The sequence below is a fragment of the Podarcis vaucheri genome (assembly GCF_965113315.1).
Source record: "Podarcis vaucheri genome assembly, chromosome: 3".
NCBI lineage: Eukaryota > Metazoa > Chordata > Lepidosauria > Squamata > Lacertidae > Podarcis > Podarcis vaucheri.
The window spans coordinates 73,755,404-73,775,853 of NC_138761.1; the positions used below are offsets into that span (position 1 = coordinate 73,755,404).

The window sequence follows — 20,450 nt, forward strand, 5'->3', positions numbered from 1 at the left end:
GGTTACAGCGCGGCCCTTCACCGGCCTGAAGGGTCCGTCTGTTGGACAGGCGGGCGAAGGAGCCGCCCCTTCCCAGCAGGCGGGCTCTGCGGGGCAGGGAGGGGAGAGGCTGAGATGGGACTCTGGCCGGCCCCGCACACCGCCGAGCGCCCGCGCCATGGCTCGCAACTTCGAGCTCCTCTTTGACTCCCTGGGACACTTCGGCAGGTAACAGGCTGGAGCGCCGAGAGGGAGGCAGCAGCGGCGGCAGAGGGGGAGTGGGGTTGGAGAGCTGGAGGCGCTGCGGGTCTCCGGTCTGGCCCTCCGCTCCCTAGGCAGGGGCGACGGTGGGGGTGGCGAGGCGCGGGAGAAGCGGAGAGCTTTTTTGACTCGGGCGCCCGCCAGGGGTACGGGAGGGAGACACGTGTCCACCGCGGGGGAGGGAAGGTTGGCCACTTCCAGGGAAGGCTTGTTGCTAGTTTTGACTCTCGCCCTCCCTCCAAAGAGCGGGAAGCAGAGAGCGCGCTTCTCTTCTCCCGCTCGCGGCTTCTCCTCGCACAACAGCCTCGCGAAGTGGGCCAGGCTGAGAGATGGTGTCTGTCCCCAAGGTCACCCAGTGAGCTTCAGGGATGAATAGGGATTTGAACCCCGGTGTCTTCCCAGCTCGATTCACTACAGCACGTTAATGCAGCGTTTGGGGGCTTAGAGGCTAATAAAAGCCCCTGTTTTAAAATACCGGTGTAGGAACCCTTAAGGGAGTATATGTACTATATATGAGAGGTGAAAGATCTTTTGGACAAACGACTAAAAAGAGGAAGTTCCCTAAATTACGGAAATTTCCCCCTTTACCTCAGAGGTCTGGTAGTGATTATTTTGCACATGCTCCAAAAAAAAAACACCTCTTCCTGTCATTTATGTGGCATAAGCTCTGTGGATAGGGTCCAAGTGAGCCTTGGCTCCCATTCCTACATGGGGATGGAATATGCTGTTTGAAGGGGGTTGTGGAGGTTTTCTTCCTGCCCTGTGTGTGCAAAACACATTGGGAGCTGCTTATAGCAGGGGTGTGTGTAAGGAGGGGCTTGGCAAACCTGTGTCTTGGGGTTCTCTCACCTCTAGGAAATTATCTCTACACTTAGGCAGGAAGAACCAGCTGCACAAATACAAGATGGGGGGCACCTGGCTTGCCAGCTGTTAGCATCTGTCTGTCTGAAGAGACAATGGAGTGCGCCTCTGGGGGCGAAATCAAACCGCTGGAGAATCACAGGGCCCACAGTGACTGCACAGTAACTGCTACCTCCCACATTGTTTTGGCTGTTTTAGCAGCACCAAAGTAAACTCACTGGGGCGCAAACCTGGGCAGTGTGTATGGAGGTCCTGGGCTGCCCAGATGACAAGTTCTTACTCTCTGCCTCGCTGATGTGGTCCAGAGGAGGGCAGAGCAAAACATTTGGTGCCAGCTTGGCTGCAGGAGGGGTACAAGGCCCAATCCAACCATCTTAGGGATACCACTCCAAATTTGTGTAGGGTTTACTCCTTAGCCTTTTCTTCTCCTGAATATGTCCTGCAGGGCAGCTTGCCAGTAGTACACGTGAAAAGGATCTTGGTGTCTTAGTAGACCACAAGCTTAACATGAGTCAACAGTGTGATGCAGCAGCAAAAGAGATTCTGACTAAACATCAGGAGTAGCTTTCTGTCAGTAAGAGCTGTTTGACAGTGGAACAGTCTCCCTCGAGAGGTGGTGGGCTCTCATTCCTTGAAGGTCTTTAAGCAGAGCTTCAGTAAACACCTGTCATGTATATTTTAGATGAGATTCCTGCATTGGACTATGATTCTATGTTTCTTTGCACCTGTGGGTTCAGTTCCTATTAAGTTTCTTTCTCTCTCTACAGACTTTTTGCTTTTAGAGAGAGAAATCTGGTGTACAGCTTTCTTGGTAGTTTGCACATATTGTTGTAGTCTGGCCAGCTTAGTCACTGTGAATGAGTAATCCAGGGTTTTATTAAAAAAGAATGTTGATTTTTCCTGAATGGGCAGTCTAGCGTTGGGGAATAGGACTCAGCAGGGAGGGGTGTGTGAGAGAGCCCATATTTTGGAGTTAATGAGATTGCTTCCCCCTTGCTATTGTAAACAGCAGAGGGGATTGGGATGTCTGTGCATTTATCTGTTTGGTTTCCCTACACCTGCATGCACACCCAGCTCCTATTCATGAAGTTGTCATCTGTGCATGCACAATGGCTCTCTCAAATGAACAGTTTTTTCTTTTGGATTGTAGCTGGTTTGAGGTAAAATGTATCAAATGGCAGTATTTCGCAAGGATACAGGATCACTTTGTATAGTGCGCAAAGTGTATATGGATTCAAAACCCAGTGGTGTCTGTGCGCTAGATCCAGATTAAGCAGTGATATGTAAACAGCAAGAGACAGGGAGTTAGTGTAAACTAGGTGCAGCATTGGGAGGGGGATATCTGAATATCTGCTGCCCGTTATTGTTATGGTACTTCCAGTAGGGTTTATCTCAAACTAAGCCAGCAATAAAATAAATAAATATTATCCAAAGAAAACAAGATCTTGTAACACTGCACCTGGAATTTCACTTCTCAAAGCACCTTCTCCCTTGTGTGTAGAGGTGTAGGGGTACTCTGTTCTTCTGCCCTCAGCACAGGTATGATAAATTATAATAATAATTTATTATTTATAAGCTGTCCATCTGACTGGATTACTCCAGCCACTCTGGGAGGCTTCCAGAAGCATGTGCTGTCCATGTCAGATTTGATATTTCACTGGATGATACAGTGACCTCATTGTGCTAAGCCAAACCTTGGCTCTTGGTTAGTCTGGAGAGAGCTTAACCATGAGCCCATGTTCTGATTGCATGCTAAGCCAAACCTTGGCTTACCACAGTGCGGCACAACAGCAAAAAAGATAGGGGAGAAGCAAAACAGTTCTGAGTTCCTTGTTGGGAGCCTGCATCCCATCACAGATAACTGCACAAAGCTTCTACATAGATACTGTTATTATGAATATGTATGGATCTAGCTTATAGTGAGCCAGGCCATTGGTTTGTCTAACCCAGAGGTGTCTGATGAGTAGTGGCTTTCCAACATTATTATTATTTATTGAATTCATATACTGCCCTATGCCCACAATATCTCACACCAGTGTTGCTTCCGGATACCCATTAACCTGTAGATGCCAGTGGTTGATCTTAGGGTGTTCTGTATGCAAAGGATGTGCTATACCAACAAGCTATGGCTCCTCTTCCAATAATTTGAAACAGACTACTTTTTCATGAAAGCAGGAAAGTCCAGGAAATGCAGACATTGAACCATACGCATGTAGGCCCTCCTACACTCACCTTCAGTTTGCATTCTGTGTATATGTGCATATATCACGCACACATATCCAAAACCAGAATCACTGGGTGGATCTACACACAGGAAAAAAGCTATAAATAAGTCATAAATTAAATCGTTGTAACAAAAGTAAAAAAAAAAAAAACCTATGTAAAATCGCATAGAAAAGTTTTGTGCTCTACAGCTCCATCTGGTGTTGCATGTTTATAATGCAATTAAAACTCTGTTTTTTGACTAATGTAGTTGAGTCCACAGTTTTATCACAGAATGACATGTTAACGCATAACTAAAAGGGTCGTTCAAGCTGAGTACAGTTAGAGTTTGAGGGCTCGATCAGGTCCTGAAGCAGCATTCTTAAGAACTACTGTTTATAGAAACTGTGACTGCTTTATAGCTGCTTTGAGTTTGTTTTTTATGCATCTTCAGTCATTTGCTTTTTCGGGTTAGTAAGTATCTTTGACCCTTCATAAGCAATCAAATGTTTGCTAACAAGGCACTTTATACCCCTCTTGGAATGTTAAGCTTGTTGCTTCTAAGATTTACCTGTTAAAACTATGAAACTAAAACCTGCAATTCTCCACACCCCATTCTTGTTTACCGAAGAGCATAAATCTTCATGAGTGTTACTCCAATAGCAGAGTTTTATATAAGGTTCTGAATTTCATATAACCAACTGCTCCAGGAGCAGAAGGGAACCCTTGCTTCACCAAGCCACTTTCTATGTTGGTTATCCTCACCAGCAAATGATGAAACAATGAATGTTTTGCTATTAACATAACTTTTTTAAAAGTTAAAAATACGTTAACAATATGATATTTCCCTTTTAGGATCATTAGGGTAGGTAGGAGATGAAAAGGGTATTATTTACACAACTTTCTGCTTTCAACCTGCTTTTCCTTGAAAATGGCCTGGGAATTGGTCAGTATATTCCATTTAAGTCATCACCTATTTATTTTCTGCAGTGGTGGAAGTTGTGCTTTGTATTACATACATGGAAAATCAAGTATAGTAAATTATATGGGAATAATAAAGAGGAAGGCTTAATATACATCAGTGTGAGCTTTTTTCTCTCTACAAGTAACTGGGCAAATACAGTGATTGGCCAATTATGCATGTGTAATTGGCATTTAATTGGAGCTTATCTCTAGATTGGAGTCCGCTGATGAATAACAAGACAGTTATTGAAATGAATTCTTGACAGGGCATTCAAGGGCTAATGCTGAACACTAGAGCCATTATAAGAGAGAAACGTTTGTATAGCCTGGAAAAACACATGGGGACTGCTTGTCCAAAACCTGCTGTTTGTCCGTTCTGTTGTTCTTCCCCTCCACTGATACTTCTGCTGCCACTTCCCCCCTTTTCTGTGCCCCAATGGACTGCTTTGGGTGCCTCCATCCTAGCCCAACACCTGAAGCGACAATACAGCAGTGTGCTCATGGCCACTATTGCCTTGCACTGCGTTTTATTACAACCAACACCATGACAACTTCTTGGCTAAAAGGTCAAGAGCACAGTGCAACATTATATTGTAGTAAGTACATAAAGCCTGGAGGGAACTGGTGATTTGATGCACATTACCAGTGTGGGTTACATGTGATTCATTTGCTTGACTATGAACTAATGGGCAACCTGTGGGCCACCAGGTGATGTTGGTCTACAACTTCCATAAGCCAATGGCCAGGGAAGACTGGAGCTATTGTTGGCACCCATCTGTCTCAAGAGACAAGGGAGTGCACCTCTGGGGGTGGAGTCGAACCGCTGCATAAGCAGCACCAAAGAAGGAGTGCCAACGGGAATAAAATATTGGGGAGCTGAGCATAGGGTGGGGACCAAAGATGGACAAACTATCCCAGAAGGAGCATGATGTGCTCCCACCAAAGGTGCTGCCCCTCCTCTGGTGCCCCATACACCCCATATGGAGCTACAATCCAGCAATATCTGGAGCATCACAGGTTTCACATACCTGTGATTAACTTTTATTTGCTGGACTGTAGGTTTCTAGAAACTCTTTTCCCTGTGGACATCCTCCTTTCTGTATGCAATAGAAACATCAGGGGTAAAAAGCAGCAAAGGGGTGAAAATGGAAAATGGTATGAAAGTAAAGATGGGTGAAAGCACAACATTCCTTCAACACCATGCCCTCAGCCCTACTGCTGCAGTTAGGTTTAAAAAGAGGAGAACACCAAGCAGGGAATTCAAAGATGTGATTAATTTCACCTCTAGTTCCAAGTAACTATCTTGGTGGTTTCTTGTACCTTTCTTAGAAAAAGGCGTATAAATTAAATCTCTGCACGTTTTTCTTTTAGTTGCAGGAGGGCACGCCTTGCTTATAAGCCAAAGAAGACAGCCTTGGGACTCACACAGTTGTTTATAATTCCATGGGTGGGCAACTGCTTGAATTATTAAAATATTTTGTTCGATGCGCAAGTGAAGTCTTGTCTCAGTAATGCTGCAAAGTGCATCTGTATCATAATACAAAAGCACCACAATGCCTTGGGCAAATTCTGTTCTGGGACTGACTGGTAAATAATCCAGACGTTATGTGCAGAATTTTGATCAGTTCCAGCAAACCCTGAGGAGCAGTCTGTTAAAAGCAAGAAAACCTGAACGCATGTAGAGATATTGTTCACGGTATATTAACGTATCCTGTTAACTGTCTTAAGTTGCTCTAGGGTTCAGTGTGTTCTAGATTTCACTGGTATTTGAGAAGCCCAACAACCTGTGGAGAAAAGAAGAACTCAAGTGCAAATACAGAAATAGGCCTAATATAGACAATATTCAGACAATTATATTATATTGTGGATGTCTCAATTATAGTGTGTAGTTAGCAGAGACTTAGGGTGATATCCAACAAAGTCATAGAGCAGAGCCTCTGAAATTAATTGACTTAGGTTCTGCAACTCCGTTGGTCTCAGTGGGTCCGTTTCGAATATGCCCAATGTTGGATATCATCCTTTGGGTTTTGCTTGGCATTACCACAACATATTATTTTATTGAACACTGGTATTGCTTCATAACTTGCATAAATAGACAAACCAATGAACTAAATCCCATTAAACATGCATCATAATTGATGGATGGAAGTACTATGCTGAAGAGCCTTTGAAGATTAGAAATTAACAAAAATAAAGCATATCCAGTAATGAGATACAAAAATGTAATTTGCTCCTCTGTACCTGTTTGTTATTAAATGGTTGTGTGTGTTTTTTAAGGATTTAAGGAAGGGAAAGGCAGAACTAGGTTTTAATGGACAAAAGCAGATTGTTCTTGTTTGGGAAAAGTCTTACCAGGACATTTAAAAGTGGGATACGAAGGGCTAACTGAACATACAAGGAACTAATCTATGTATGTAAGGTGCCCCCATGTGGTGTTTTTTTTTTTTTAAAGGAAGAGCAGCACTGGTAATGCAGGAAGCTGGAGGGGGAGAAAGAGTGGGGTTGCTTGCTTCACCCTATATGTCAACCTGCAATGGCTTCACTCTAAATCTGAACCTCCGTCCGCTTAACCCAAACATTTTTTCCCCTTCTGTGGGGTTCATAATGTATTTGTGAGGTCAAGAGGCATGTTCAGTGCTGACAGATTCATTGTAATTATAGCAGGTGGCCTCTGTTCAAGTGACTGCCTAAAGCTTTATTTGCGACCCAGGGAATCCTTATGGGTCTATACCAAAAATGAAAAATATAGGTAACAAAAAGGGACAATTAGGCCTTGACTGACTGGTCTGTTATGACATATTTATAGGATATCTGACATGCTTTTACTAAGCTTAGTTTCAGTGTTTGCCTACACAGACACTCGTGTGCTCACACATACGTACCCAAAAAGGGACCATCCATACACAAGGGGGTGATATTGACAGACCCAGGATAACCCCAAGGTTTGCAGAGGTACAAAAAATACCTCTAAGCTACAGGAAGTCCCACAAAATAACCCAAAATGCTTGGGCACGGAATGCTGACTGACACAAGAGAGGGGAAAATCTGAAAATGGGATGGGAGTGGAATGAAGTGACTGGTAAAGGAGGATGGAGGAAGGGAGATTCTCATATTTTAAAACGGTAGCTACAAAAAGGAAAAAGAAAAATTTTGTATTTGGATAAGCTGTTTTTAAATATACTCAAGGATGGAAGTGAGAGCTGCCCGTAGGAATCGGTGCAGAAATGTAGTATTTTTCATGTACAGTGGTACCTCGGGTTACATACGCTTCTGGTTACATACGCTTCAGGTTACATACTCCACTAACCCAGAAATAGTGCCTCAGGTTAAGAACTTTGCTTCAGGATGAGAACAGAAATTGTGTTCTGGCGGCGCAGCGGCAGCAGGAGGCCCCATTAGCTAAAGTGGTGCTTCAGGTTAAGAACAGTTTCAGGTTAAGTACGGACCTCTGGAACGAATTAAGTACTTAACCCGAGGTACCACTGTAGCTGGAATTGAGTACAAATGTGTCCAACCCCACTGTAAAACACCAGAATGGAGTGGAGTATACCCAAAACAGCCCAGTGAGGCTTGAGCATGCTCAGTGGGCACAGCATTCATTATGTACTTTGAAGAGATTACGTAAGGCACTTAATTCCCAGTGAAATGTGTGCCTTTTAGTGACATTTTAAGCTCTTACTTGCTGTGTTTGGCCTCAGAAAATGTACTTATAAATGAGAAACAACATAATGGAGTTTGTTGACTTTTACTTTTGTTTTTTTGCTTTGCACAAAGTCCACACTATTCTATGACTTTCCTGGCTTCATGTATTTTGAGGATTAATTTATTCATGTGGTATGGGAGCCAGCTCAGTGCTGGGGAACCATTTTTTTAAAGCTTTTCTTTCTGGGCAACCTTCTGGGGGCCACATGATGGAAGTGAATGGGGTCAGAGGCAAAGGGGTCAGAGTGACGAATGCACATTTTATCTTTGTTTCAGTAGGCTAGTTTCTATATGCACTCACATACTCCTCTCTATCCTCCACCCAGGGAAACCAAAGGCGTGATCAGGGCTCAAGGACACATTCCAGCCAGGCAAAAACACTCAAGGAGGGTGTGGGGCAGGACGGGAGATGGGGTGTAGCCTAGACAGAGTTCTGATGGCCAAACAGGGAGACCGGGAGGGTTGCATTCAGTTCCTGAGCCAAAGTTTGCCCACTCCTGTCCTAACGGGATGGTAAATACTAGAGCACCGCAGATCCATTCCACAAATGATTGCTCTGCACAGTCATCTCAAATAGGTTTGTTGTTGACACACTTCTTTACACATTTCTGAAAGCACCTCGGGAGGGGACTGGAATTGTCCTTCCATGACATCCAGTAGTGCACAAAGCAGCAAGTGTTGTGGAAAGTTTGGGCTGTGTAGCCTTGCAAACTTTCCATACATTTCTGGCAGTTCTGTAACCCAAAAGAAGAAATGTCCAGCTATTTATACTTGGTTGTTGGCTTGTGGAAAGAAGTGCCTTCTTCTTAAAGTTGTTGAACACAGTAAGTCTCACTGGTGGCATTATTACTGGGACTCTCCTCCCCCTGAACACACCCCTCAGATGCCTGCCGCCCAACAGTTGCCTTTTTGTCTGTGAATAAGCAGTTTCCTAGTGAAGGTATTTGGAAGGACAGGAAAAGTACCAAAATAATTTTGGTGCCATAAATCCTGTGGGATGCTCTGAGGTTTCCAGATTAGAAGGGGAAATGCAACATCTTGCTATGGGATTTTTGCGCTTCTCCTTTCCTTGCCCCATATATTTTAGTCTGTAATGGTTTTATTGATCGATAGGCATTTTTATTGGGGTTGTTTTGCTGTTATTTCTGAAATATGTTCAATAACCTGTTGTTCATTTATTTTGGGAGATCCAGCCACAGGCTTAGAGCCTAAGATAAGCTAACTTGAGGAAGGTCATGGAAGGAAAGTTTTCTGTTCTCATCCCCACCCCCATCTCATAAAGCCTCTCTGGAGAGTTTGAGGCCTCCAGAATAATGTGGGATGAGGTTGCTTCTGGGAGGCTCCATAGGCACTGTGGCTAACTTCTGGATTTGAAGATAGGCCAGAAGGGTCTTTCCTGTTCCTACCACTCCTCCAGCCATTGCTTCTCTGCATCTTTGTTTCAGCTGTGACACTGGGTGGCAGTGATAAATGAAGATTTCCCTCAGTGCTCCTTCACATACAATTTCTTCAGTACATTTCGTTCAGAGCCCTGCTTCAGCTCGGGTCCTGTGTGCTTCTGGTTTCCATAAGTCGAGTTTCTCTCGACTTCCCTTTTGGAAGTGTTGCAATAATTAATAATAATAATAATAATAATAATAATAATAATAATAATAATAATAATTTATTATTTATACCCCGCCCATCTGGCTGGGCTTCCCCAGCCACTCTGGGCGGCTTCCAAAAGAATATTAAAATACTATAATACATCAAACATTAAAAGCTTCCCGAAACAGGGCTGCCTTCAGAAGCCAGTTTTGGAATATGGACGTGAAGCCAGTTTTGGAATACCTTTGTGTGGCTTTTGCCCGATGTTGGCAGTAATTTGAGTTTGTGAACAGAAGCTCTTCATCCTTTGCACTCACAGTAGGCCTGGTATATTGAGGGTGTTGTGTACAAGATTTGCTGGGTTTGGGGAATAGGAAAATTACCTAGTTATTCATGCTAGTAAGTTATAAATGTTGAGATACCATACTGATATAAGGACTCTTGATGAAAGCAAATTAGTATTTATTTGTTTTGATGAGAGCTGTATGCATGATATATGGAAAATCAGTGGAATAAAACTTGCATAAGGAACTTTACACATACCCCCCCCCCAAAAAAAAGATAAATATGGTTCTACAGGGCAGAAAATATAAGAAAAAAAATCAAGACCAACGATTAGGAAAAATAATCAAAATGGGGATAGATGTCTCTCAACAAAATAAATGCCTTCTTTTATAAAAGTATATACTCATCCAAGGTTGCCTAAGATGCATTTCAGTAAGCTTACTGTTTTTGACTAGTGAAAGAAATCTATAGGTAACAGAAAAAATAGTCATAACAATAATTAGACATGTCACAGTCAGTCAACAAACAATAGTAACTAAAGTGCTATCACTGGAAATGCTCAGAAAAAGGTAATATAAAGAACAGCCTAAAGCAAAGGTGAGGTGCTGTTCCTTGAAACTGGGCTGTAACTCTGGACTCAGCTATACAGCTGCAAATAAAAGATTTTAAGTGTGTTTTAAGTGCAATATACAATGTGACACTAGATGGTGATGGTGAGCCTTATGGAAAGTTCAATGTATTTTTTTTTAAAAAAAGCTTTAAAAAAAGCATTTTCAAAATGGGTTTTATATGTGTGTAGATTCCACCTCTTACCACAGTAAGTGTGTGCTGAATCCTTTATTCCATCTGTGGAGACCATTCTCAAGAAAGGGGAACTTCTTGGAGAGACGCTCCTTCCCCGCCTCAGATTGTGCAATTTCCGGGATTAAGGTTTTTTCCATGTTGACACCCCAGGTTAATTTTCATCCATCCCCACCCCTGACCTGTTGTTAATATAGAAACAGCAGAAAGCCATTTTGAAATCCAACTATGCAAAAAGGACAAGATTTATTTATGGTCTATAAACTGGATTGGCTAAAATCGGTGTCATTTTTGCCAGTTGTCTCACTAAAATGTAGATTTTAATCCTTCAACTGCAGATTGCAAAACACTTTGGACCCCGATCCTGTGTCTATGTTCCTTACACAAGACATACCAGATCCATGTGCATATTGTTTATCTTAATAGAACTGTGTTTTCTTCTATCAATTCACTGGGACAAAGTTGAGTTTTTAAAGCCATTTCTTTGAGTTTAAAAATGCAACCCTTTTTATAACATCAGGATATATATTTCAAAGAATGGTGAATATAATGATAATTAATTATTTGTTTTCCTTTTCAGATATCAGGCATGGGTTTATTTTGCATCTGTTTTTCAATCCATTTCTTGTGGCATCCACTACTTAGCTTCTGTCTTCTTGGCTGTTACCCCAAAGTTCATATGCAGTGTCCCTGGAAACGTGAGTAGTGTTCTGATTTATAATTCATCTAGTTCAAGAATAGAGGATGCCTGGGCACTCTGGACATCAGCACAACACTACATCTTGGTCCAGCTGGAAAATGGAGATGTTTGGGAACTTAATCAGTGCAGCAGGTCCAAACGAGAGGACACTTCAAATTTTACTTACGAATACAGTGGTAACAAGACGGATGTTCCGTGCACTGATGGATTCATCTATGACCAGACCAAATGGCAGAGCACCATCGTGACAGAGTGGGATTTGGTCTGTCAGCGGGAATGGCTTGCAAAACTCACACAGCCCACATTCATGTTGGGAGTCCTTTTTGGAGCTGTGATCTTTGGAGATATTGCTGACAGGTACAGTAGTACTGAACTAGCTTGGTGACTTGGGTTCAAATCCCCATCCACCAAAAAAAAAAAAAGCCCTCCTGACACGGTTTGGTTTGTTAGACGCAACAGGAGAACGCAGAAGGATGCCATCAAAATATATCATTCTAGATTTCTCAAGCAAGTTTCTGCTTGCAGTAGAAAGCACAGAGCTGAGAGATGTGGAATAAAATTCCTATTCAATCAAGTTAACAGTCAGAGGCTGAGCTTGAACAAGGCATGTTAACTGAGTATTTTCAAGAGGAAATGTAGGTGACTTGCAAGCTCATGCAATGTTGGTGTCCTGTTCTCTTTCCACCCTCTCTGATGCCCTAGTCAAAAGACAAGAAAAGAAGTTACTCAGCCAGAGGCACATAGCTCCACTGCATTTTTGGATCACTTTTATTAACTTGGGAGGGAGGCCCTGCTTATGTGTTATCCATGGAAATTATTTTGAGCATAAAAAATGGAAAGGTAATCCTACCTCAGAATTGTAGTACTCATGTGTACTCAGAATTGTAGCCTAAGGGAACCTAAGATGTAGGTGGAATGCAGCTGCCACGTAGGCTAGAGAAATTACAGTAACTCCACCACACACTTCAGTATCCTTGTTGAGGAAATGCAACACACAATATAATGCAGACTTACTCCAGCCCCTTAGCATCACTGTAGGTGGACTTCAGATGGCCCTACAGAATGTTGAGAATGGGCAGCAAGCAACAAGGCTTGTATCATCATCATCATCATCATTTCATTTGTACGCTGCCTTTCCATAGTTAAAAGTATGTAGTCTGCCTGTGACCTCAGAACACTTAAACTTCTAGCCAAAGTCAAGCATTTAAAAAAAAAATCTTAAACTTAAGTGGGAGTTAAATTAAGCATTCTCTCATGCTGAACTCAATAGGACATAGAAGTGTGTAGCTTTGGCTGGCTGGAGGTGTGTGTCTGTAGATTTTTTATTTTGCAAGGAAGGAATGTAGCCTACTGCACAAAGGCAAGAGTCACATCTGTTGCTCTACCTACTTTTGCCTCTGGCCCCTGGAAGTTTGCTTATGACAGGATGTTGCCCTCATGCTCTATACAGTTACTCCATCCAAAGATAAAGTAATAGCAGCTGCCCTTTAAAAAGCCATTAGCTAAAATGCAATCTCTGAAAATGAGCTTTGAAGCTCATTTTGAGTTGATGAAATGAAGATAATTTTGTTTTTAAAAAGAGATTAATAAAAATCTATTACAGAAATATCAAGTCTAAAAATCTAGTAAATAACAAGTGTAAAATCTGCAGTAAGCCATAAACTGCTAGGTACAGCATTTGTGGGGCTTCCTTCTTTCTCTCTTGTTCTGGTAATGCAAGCCCCAGAGTTAGAAATGCTTTTCTGATGCAGTTTCTGCAATATTTATTTTTATGCTTGTTTTCCTACTGCGTTCCACAGGATGGGGAGACGGCCCGTCATGTGGTTCACCAGCACTGGCCAATTTATATTTGGCATTGCAGTGGCGTTCACATTTGACTACACAAGCTTTGTGATTGTCCGTTTCCTGCTTGCAATGGTAAGAACCCAAGCTGATTTTTCCAACAAAATAATTTCCTTGACTGTTTCGAAGGCTCTTCATTATTAAACCTCTAAAAGTGTATTCTAACTGCAGTCTCTAAACCAGTTAAGCCAGAGCACTTGGATTGATCTCAGTACGATTTCAGTGACACAAAAATGCTTCTGTGAGCTTCTAAAGTTTCTCCAGGAGTTTGCCTGGCTGCCTCTGAGCATATTGCCTAACCTTGTTTTATATTGACTGCCCTTTAATATATGTAGGCCCAATCCAGCCAAAGCAAAGCACTTTGAAATATCATTCATTTAAGGTGGAAACATTAACCATGTACCTCTCTCATTTGATCAACAGATCTTAAATACTGAATGTTTTCTTATTTATATATAGCCATATACCATATTTCTTTCAAAGAAGCAGGGAAGTGAACTTGGGTAATCTTATTTTTCCCCCTACATAGCTTTGTTGAGGTAAGCTAGGCTGAGAAAGAGAGTGATTGTCCCAAGACTGCTTAGGCCTCATCCACACATCCATTTGTTCCATGATTACTTCTGTTTGCCCCTTGATTTCTAGGCCTGGGTTTGAGAGGCTTTTCTTTTGTCCTGCCACTTTCCAATACAGCTGAATTGGAACAAACATCAATCCGCAGAAAACCTGATTGACATTTGTTCCGATTCAGCAGTAAAGCATGGGTTTTCCCAGGGAATGCGGTGGGACAAAAGCAAAATCTCTTGGCCTCAGGCCTAGTAATCATGGGACAAACAGAAGTGTGGATGAGCCCATAGTGAGTTTTCCATTGCTGAGGGGAAATCTGAACCCAGATCACCCTGATCCAATTCATATTGGCTCCCTTTTTGGCTGGACTGTAGCCTACATTTATATCCAATACCATTGCTTCGTTTGTTCTTGGATCACCGCTTTCCTCTTTATTGCAGATCGCAGACTTCTTGAAATTCTGAGCCTCTGCAGCATAACCATCTATTTTTAATTCTTGTTGTAGAGGGAGACTAGACTGAAGCCATTTTCTTTCTCTGTTTTTCCCCCACCTCCCAGGTTTCAAGTGGCTATCTGGTTGTAGTGTTTGTGTATGTGACTGAATATATTGGCATAAAGGCTCGCACGTGGGCATCCATGCACGTCCATGCGTTTTTTGCACTGGGGATTATGGTTGTGGCTCTGGTAGGCTACTTGGCCCCCACCTGGTGGGTCTACCAGATATGCCTTTCCATAACAACTCTCCCCTTTGTCTTGTGCTGCTGGATGCTCCCAGAGACACCCTTCTGGCTGCTCACAGAGGGAAGATACGAAGAAGCACAAAAAGTAATTAATGTAATGGCAAGATGGAATAAAGTAAGCACTCCTTGTAAAATTTCTGAACTGTGTCCCGTCCAAGATGATCTAGTCAGTAGCAGAACGGGTGATAATGACATTTCTCCCGTGAAGAAGCACAACATCTTAGATCTGTTTCATAACTGGCACATTGCAAGAAGGACCATTACAGTCTGGCTGATTTGGTTCACTGGGAGTTTAGGATATTATGTGTTCTCCCTCAGTTCCGTGAACCTTGGAGGCAATGAATATTTAAATCTATTTCTCATAGGTAAATATTGTTTGATGTAACTTACTGTACTTGCAACAGAAATGCAACCAACTTTTTTAAAAATAAATGTCTAGTGATTGTCGCCACCACCAGTGAACTTCCAAACTCAGGCCCTGTTCATACACACATGCAAATTATAATGTGAGGGCCATTTCATAGGCAGATGATTTTCAGGGTAATCTTTCAAGCAGGGCTGTGGTTATGGGAATGGGGACCTGGCCCTCTCAGGGATATTCCAGCTAAATGTTCAGCTTTCATCAAGACTCTATCCTTTTTACTTTTAGAGATGCAAAGAAACATGTGCAAGGAGCATTGTTGTTCACTAAGATATAATACTGTCAAACTTAAAACATGTTAGGCTATAGTCTGCCTGTATGAATGTTCTGGCTGTTCTGCAAAGCTTCTCTGTCCCTTTAGGCCTACAGAATTTCTTACTATGGGGTTGGTTTCAAGTGGCTACTATTCGCATGAATTATTTGGCTTTCACTTAAGGTTAGTTCACAGCAGTGGTGGCTAACCTGTAGCCCCAGCCAGCATGACCTGTGGCCAGGGATCGTGTGAATTGCAGTTCAGTAATATCTGAAGGACTACAGTTTAGCCACTCCTGGTTTACACAAATGTGGTTTAGAAATGCTGGCCAAAAAATGAGAATCAAGTATGCATGCTTCTCCCACTGTACACATTACCTGGTGTGCTATGAGGATGCAGGTGCATACTTCTGTATGCATGTCCTCAAATCCTTGCACATCCACAAAGAGGGGAAAGAATGCTGAAATCAAGCGTATGCACATGTACTCTGTGCCACATGTTGAGTTGTGCATGCAGTGCACTGTACTGATGCCTCACTACACATATAAGATTACCTGCTGGAAACTGCATGATCAGATGCTTGAAGTCAAATGCTTCTGTGCTGTGCAGCAACAACATAGCCTAGAACCAAGTGCAGGGCTCCCAGTGCTGAATCCAGAGAACATTTTTGTCTCCTTATTTTGGCAGCGGGAGTTGGCCCCAACATCTGACCAGGAGCCATTGTTACAACAGCACCAAACCTGTGGAAGAGCTGCTATGCAATGCAGAAGTACCATGCAAGGGTTGCCTTCAGGCCTGGACAGGTCTGCCTTCAGCCTAGCAGCAGATGACTTGGTGGGGTGGAGATGCTTACCTGATCTCTTGGCAGGTGAATTGCAGCTGCTTACTGGGTGGGGAAGAGCTGACGTGGCAGGGAGGGCAGCACAGTGCAAACGCAGCAGCAGGAGCGCCAGGTCGGCTTTGCCTTTGCATTGACAGTGCTGCCCTCCCCACCACCTCACCTTTCTTAAGCAGCTGGGACTCACCTGCCAAGAGGTCAAGTCAGCGTCTCTGCCCTACCATGCCACCTGCTACTGCTATAGCCACTAGGAGAGTATCCTAATAGTCCTCTGGCCATTTAATGCTGTTGCAGACGTTTATGCAGGCAGACAGGAAGTAGCACTTGGAACCAGAAGGGTTGTGGGAACAGAGGTGGCCAGCCCTCCCTCCCTTGTCTTGCCTAGAAAGGCTGCTGTAGTTGTATGCAGCACAAGTGCCTGTGTGCCACAGCATCCAAAGCTGTGGATGGGGCTGGGCTGTTCTTTCTCACAAACTAGCATCATTTTTAAGGATGTGCGTAAGATAAGGTGCTAGTATTCCATTTTGTTTAGCAGCAGTGTATTGCCAGTGGATCAATACTGTTACAAAAGTGAATTTTTCTGTAATCATGAAGACATTTATCAGCTGCTGACCACTTAAGGCATGGTTCAGCCAAATTGGAGCCGTGCTGCTGATTTCAGTGGGAGACTTAAAACATACACTTAAATCTCTTCCATTTTTATCAGTGACATTTCACAGTATTTCAGTTTGATGGGATTGTGCCCATTATTTCAACATATTTAGTTTCAGGATGTTAGTCTAATGAGCTCCAGTTAACTGGCAGGCCTAAGGGCCTTTTCACCCTGTGCATGCCTGTGTCACAATAAGTCTTTAAAGTGCCACAGAGCAAAGAACTCTTTTTTTATTTCGGCTTTTTGACATAGTACTGCAGGAGCCATTACAGATATCCTTTTGACACCTGGGGAAAGTTGTTTTGTAACAGCCTTTGTTTCTGTAGATCATTTTCCCCAAGTGGCAAGTGTATTTCATATTCAGTACCTTGCAGTATTCTAGGCCGCCCTGTTGCCATCGCCATATTGCAAATCGGGAGAGCTGAGGCATAAGGGGAGGGGCAGGCTAAGGCCACACTGGAGAGAAAATAAAAATCATGGGAAGCAGCAGTCTAGCCATGTCTTTATGTATCTAACACATTTTTAAAATGTGAATTATCTGATACTAGGTGCTGTGGAGCTTCCTGCCTATGTCCTGGCTTGCATAGGAATGGACAAACTGGGACGAAGGAACACCTTGATCCCATTCCTCATCTCGAGTGCAGTGATCTGTGCTCTAGTCATGGTGATACCTCAGGTGAGTCACTCACACCTGCATCAGATGTATATAAACATGCTGTGGGTTTTGTACTAATGTAGCATCCTGAGCAAGGCAAGAGGATCTATTCAGGGCATGTGTTGTTTCCTGTCAGTTTCAGCCACATCTGCATTATATAGCTAAAGCAGTATCACATCGTTTTAAATAGTCCTGGCTTTCCTTGAAGAATCCTGGGAACGGTGGTTTTTAAAGATGCTGAGGATTGTTGGGAGACACCTGTTCCACTCACAGAGCTACAGTTCTCAGAGTGGTTTAATAGTCCATTCCTCTTCCGCGGGAACTCTGGGATTGTAGCTTTGTTAGGGAAAACAGGAGTCTTCTAACATCCTTAACAAACTTCGGTTCCCATGATTGTTGAAAGTCTCATGGTACTTCTTTAAATGTATAGTACAGATGGAGTCTAAAGGCAGGGTTCACCTAATGAACCCCACCAGCAGAAGCCCAGTGCAGTGGTTTCTGCCTGTGCAACAGGGTTTCCCCACTCTCCTTCCCCTGTGCACTCCCCAAAATTGGCTCCTGGGAACTGAGAAAACTCCTAGGATAGCAGAGGATAAGAAAATGGGATATCATTCTATCTGGCAAGCAGATACATGTGCACAGATGGAACATCTGTAACAGCGTGACGTTGAATTCCACCCAAGGTTTTTGAATTGCTGCCAGCTTGAATTACTGCATCAGAATGCTACGGAATAATATTGCCCCAGTTCCACCCCCGTTCCATCTCCTCTTGGCAAGTTTTGGGCTACATGAGGCCACATTTGGAAATAGCGGCTCTTGTCAACGTTGCAGCAATTATGGGACCTTGGGTTGACACAGAGGGTTGTTACTGAAACTAATTGTAGATCATAGGTGATGCCATGGCTTAAAGAAATGGGCCATAAATTCCAGAAATACTGACAATATTCCATCTGTAAAACTGGTAACTTGCTGATCTAGCAACCTTTTCCAAAATGTGAGTGTTTATATGCTTAGATGGAACTTAAGAAAGGAAACTGCAGCCTTTGGGCCCACAATAGTAGTCAAAAAATACTGTCCAGTCGTGATTAAGTGCAGAGATGGAATTAATTACCTGGTAAAGGAAACCAAACCATTGTCTGCTCTGAACAGTGCAGTAGGGGTTCCTGAATGTTTACAAAATAGCAAGGCTTTTATGAACTGAGTTCTGGAACATAAGTCCCTCAGTGACCCTCAGTGAATTCATGCTCCCTATGCTGTTATAAAATTATGTTTCCTCTTAACAGGATTACAGTGTTCTAGTTATTGCAGCAAATATGGCTGGAAAGTTTGCAATAGGTGTTGCATTCGGCCTTATCTACCTGTATACGGCAGAGCTATATCCAACAGTTGCACGGTAAGGCAAAACTCTTTACCCCTTAAGAATTAGAATTGTATCCTGCAGCTTTGCTCTGTGAAAATGTCTTCTGCTTATAACAGTATCAATTGAAATTGGACTTTTTGTTTACTGTTCAGGACCCTTGCAGTGGGCAGTGGGAGCATGATGTGCCGGGTAGGGAGCGTGGTAGCCCCTTTCTGTGTTTACCTGTCAAGTGTTTGGATCTTTATGCCACAGGTAAATGCTTTGTTTTAACAGCTTAATCAAACTTGACAATGCCAGTAATGTACTAGATGGCCAGGTGTGAGAACAGCCAGTAGTTGAGGCCTGGAACAAAGAAATATCAGCACTGTAGCCCCTTTGAAAATGACTTGAGCATATCCACAATGGACCAGTTCACATATGATGCTAAGCCAAACTAATGCTAAGCTTGAAGTTACAAGCCTGTAGGTACTCAAAATTAAAACCATGGCCATTTCAGTCCTCCCTGTCATCCTGCTGCTGCCTCATCCAGAGCTAAGCTATGGTTTGAATTACAACACTCCTCAGTGGTAGGGCTCCCCTACTGATGGCAGAGCCAAGCAGAGCTGGGAGGGGGGCTCTATCCAACCCCCTTGAGCACAACTTGGGGGGTTGGGTTGCTCTGCAACTTCATCTGTGTCATTGTTAACAATAGTAAATAAAACCTCTTGTTTTGCTTTTCATGCAGTTAGCTTCTCTCGCTTACATGACCTGTTTTCTTTTAGCTGATTGTAGGAGTCATGGCCTTCCTGAGTGGAGTGCTAACCCTGATGCTACCAGAAACACTTGGGAAGCCATTGACAAATACATGGGCAGAACTCAATGAGCATATGAAAAAAGACAGTGGCCCAGAAAAGTATCTCCCAGCATCTCAGGATGGTGCAGCACGGGATAAGATTGAGATGCTGAACCAAGAGGCACACGACACTGATGGATAAGATTTTTTAAAAAGCTATTATGTGCTGTATTGTGCTCCTTCGTTTGCAATATCCACTGGTTAGTACACGTTCCTTGTAATCTGTACACCCTCTTGCCCTCTCATCATGGAGACAAGAATTAGAGCTTGTAGAACATATTTTGAAGCTGTTCTGAAGCACCTTGTTAACATATGACGTGAGTAATGCTAATTCAAAGAAATATGTTTTTCTGATACTGATTTTAAAAAGCCACCTCTAGCTTCTTTCTCAGATTTCCTGCTGCATTCATTGTCATTTCAAAATCCCCTGTTAATATTGTTTGAATTGCCAAGTGCAACCACAACAAATCATGAATTGGTATTGTTACATTCTCGGACATTTAGACAATGTTTACATAGGAGGAAAACTCTCAAATAATTGTAGTGATTTCTTAATAAATGGAACGTGCCAATCTAGGTTTTCTAAGCTTTTGTCTCATTTCTTAGCAATGCCATCCATTTAAAAGGAGAAGCCAGCCCATGGCTTCTAATGGAGACAGTCAACATTTGTAAGTTGCATAGACAGCATGCATGCTCATTGAATGTTAAAGGAATTATTATTATTGTTAGCTGTCTGTAGCAATGTCTCTGCAGCACAGATAAAATCAGGTTGTCTTAAAAACTGGAGTGCCATTTTTATTTTATTCCTTTTCATTCCTTCCCTTTATTTCAGTTGCAATCTTTAACTCTTTCAATCTTTAACAGGGCTCTTCAAGGGTGGGGGGAAAATTGGCATGAAACTAAATGTGTGTACATGCCCTATGACTTATTACCATAGATTCCAGCGTATAAG

General features: G+C 42.8%; 1 protein-coding gene across 1 annotated transcript; it reads left to right on the top strand.

The window, feature by feature from the left end:
* The first annotated feature begins 6 nt into the window (after nucleotides 1-6).
* SLC22A16 (solute carrier family 22 member 16) lies at nucleotides 7-20,074 on the top strand. Its single transcript, XM_082216777.1, has 8 exons — nucleotides 7-207; nucleotides 11,222-11,698; nucleotides 13,141-13,258; nucleotides 14,306-14,852; nucleotides 17,200-17,327; nucleotides 18,590-18,699; nucleotides 18,819-18,918; nucleotides 19,428-20,074. The coding sequence occupies exons 1-8, from the start codon at nucleotides 158-160 to the stop codon at nucleotides 19,638-19,640; spliced, it is 1,743 nt and encodes a 580-aa protein (XP_082072903.1). The 5' UTR covers nucleotides 7-157; the 3' UTR covers nucleotides 19,641-20,074.
* The last annotated feature ends 376 nt before the right edge of the window (nucleotides 20,075-20,450 follow it).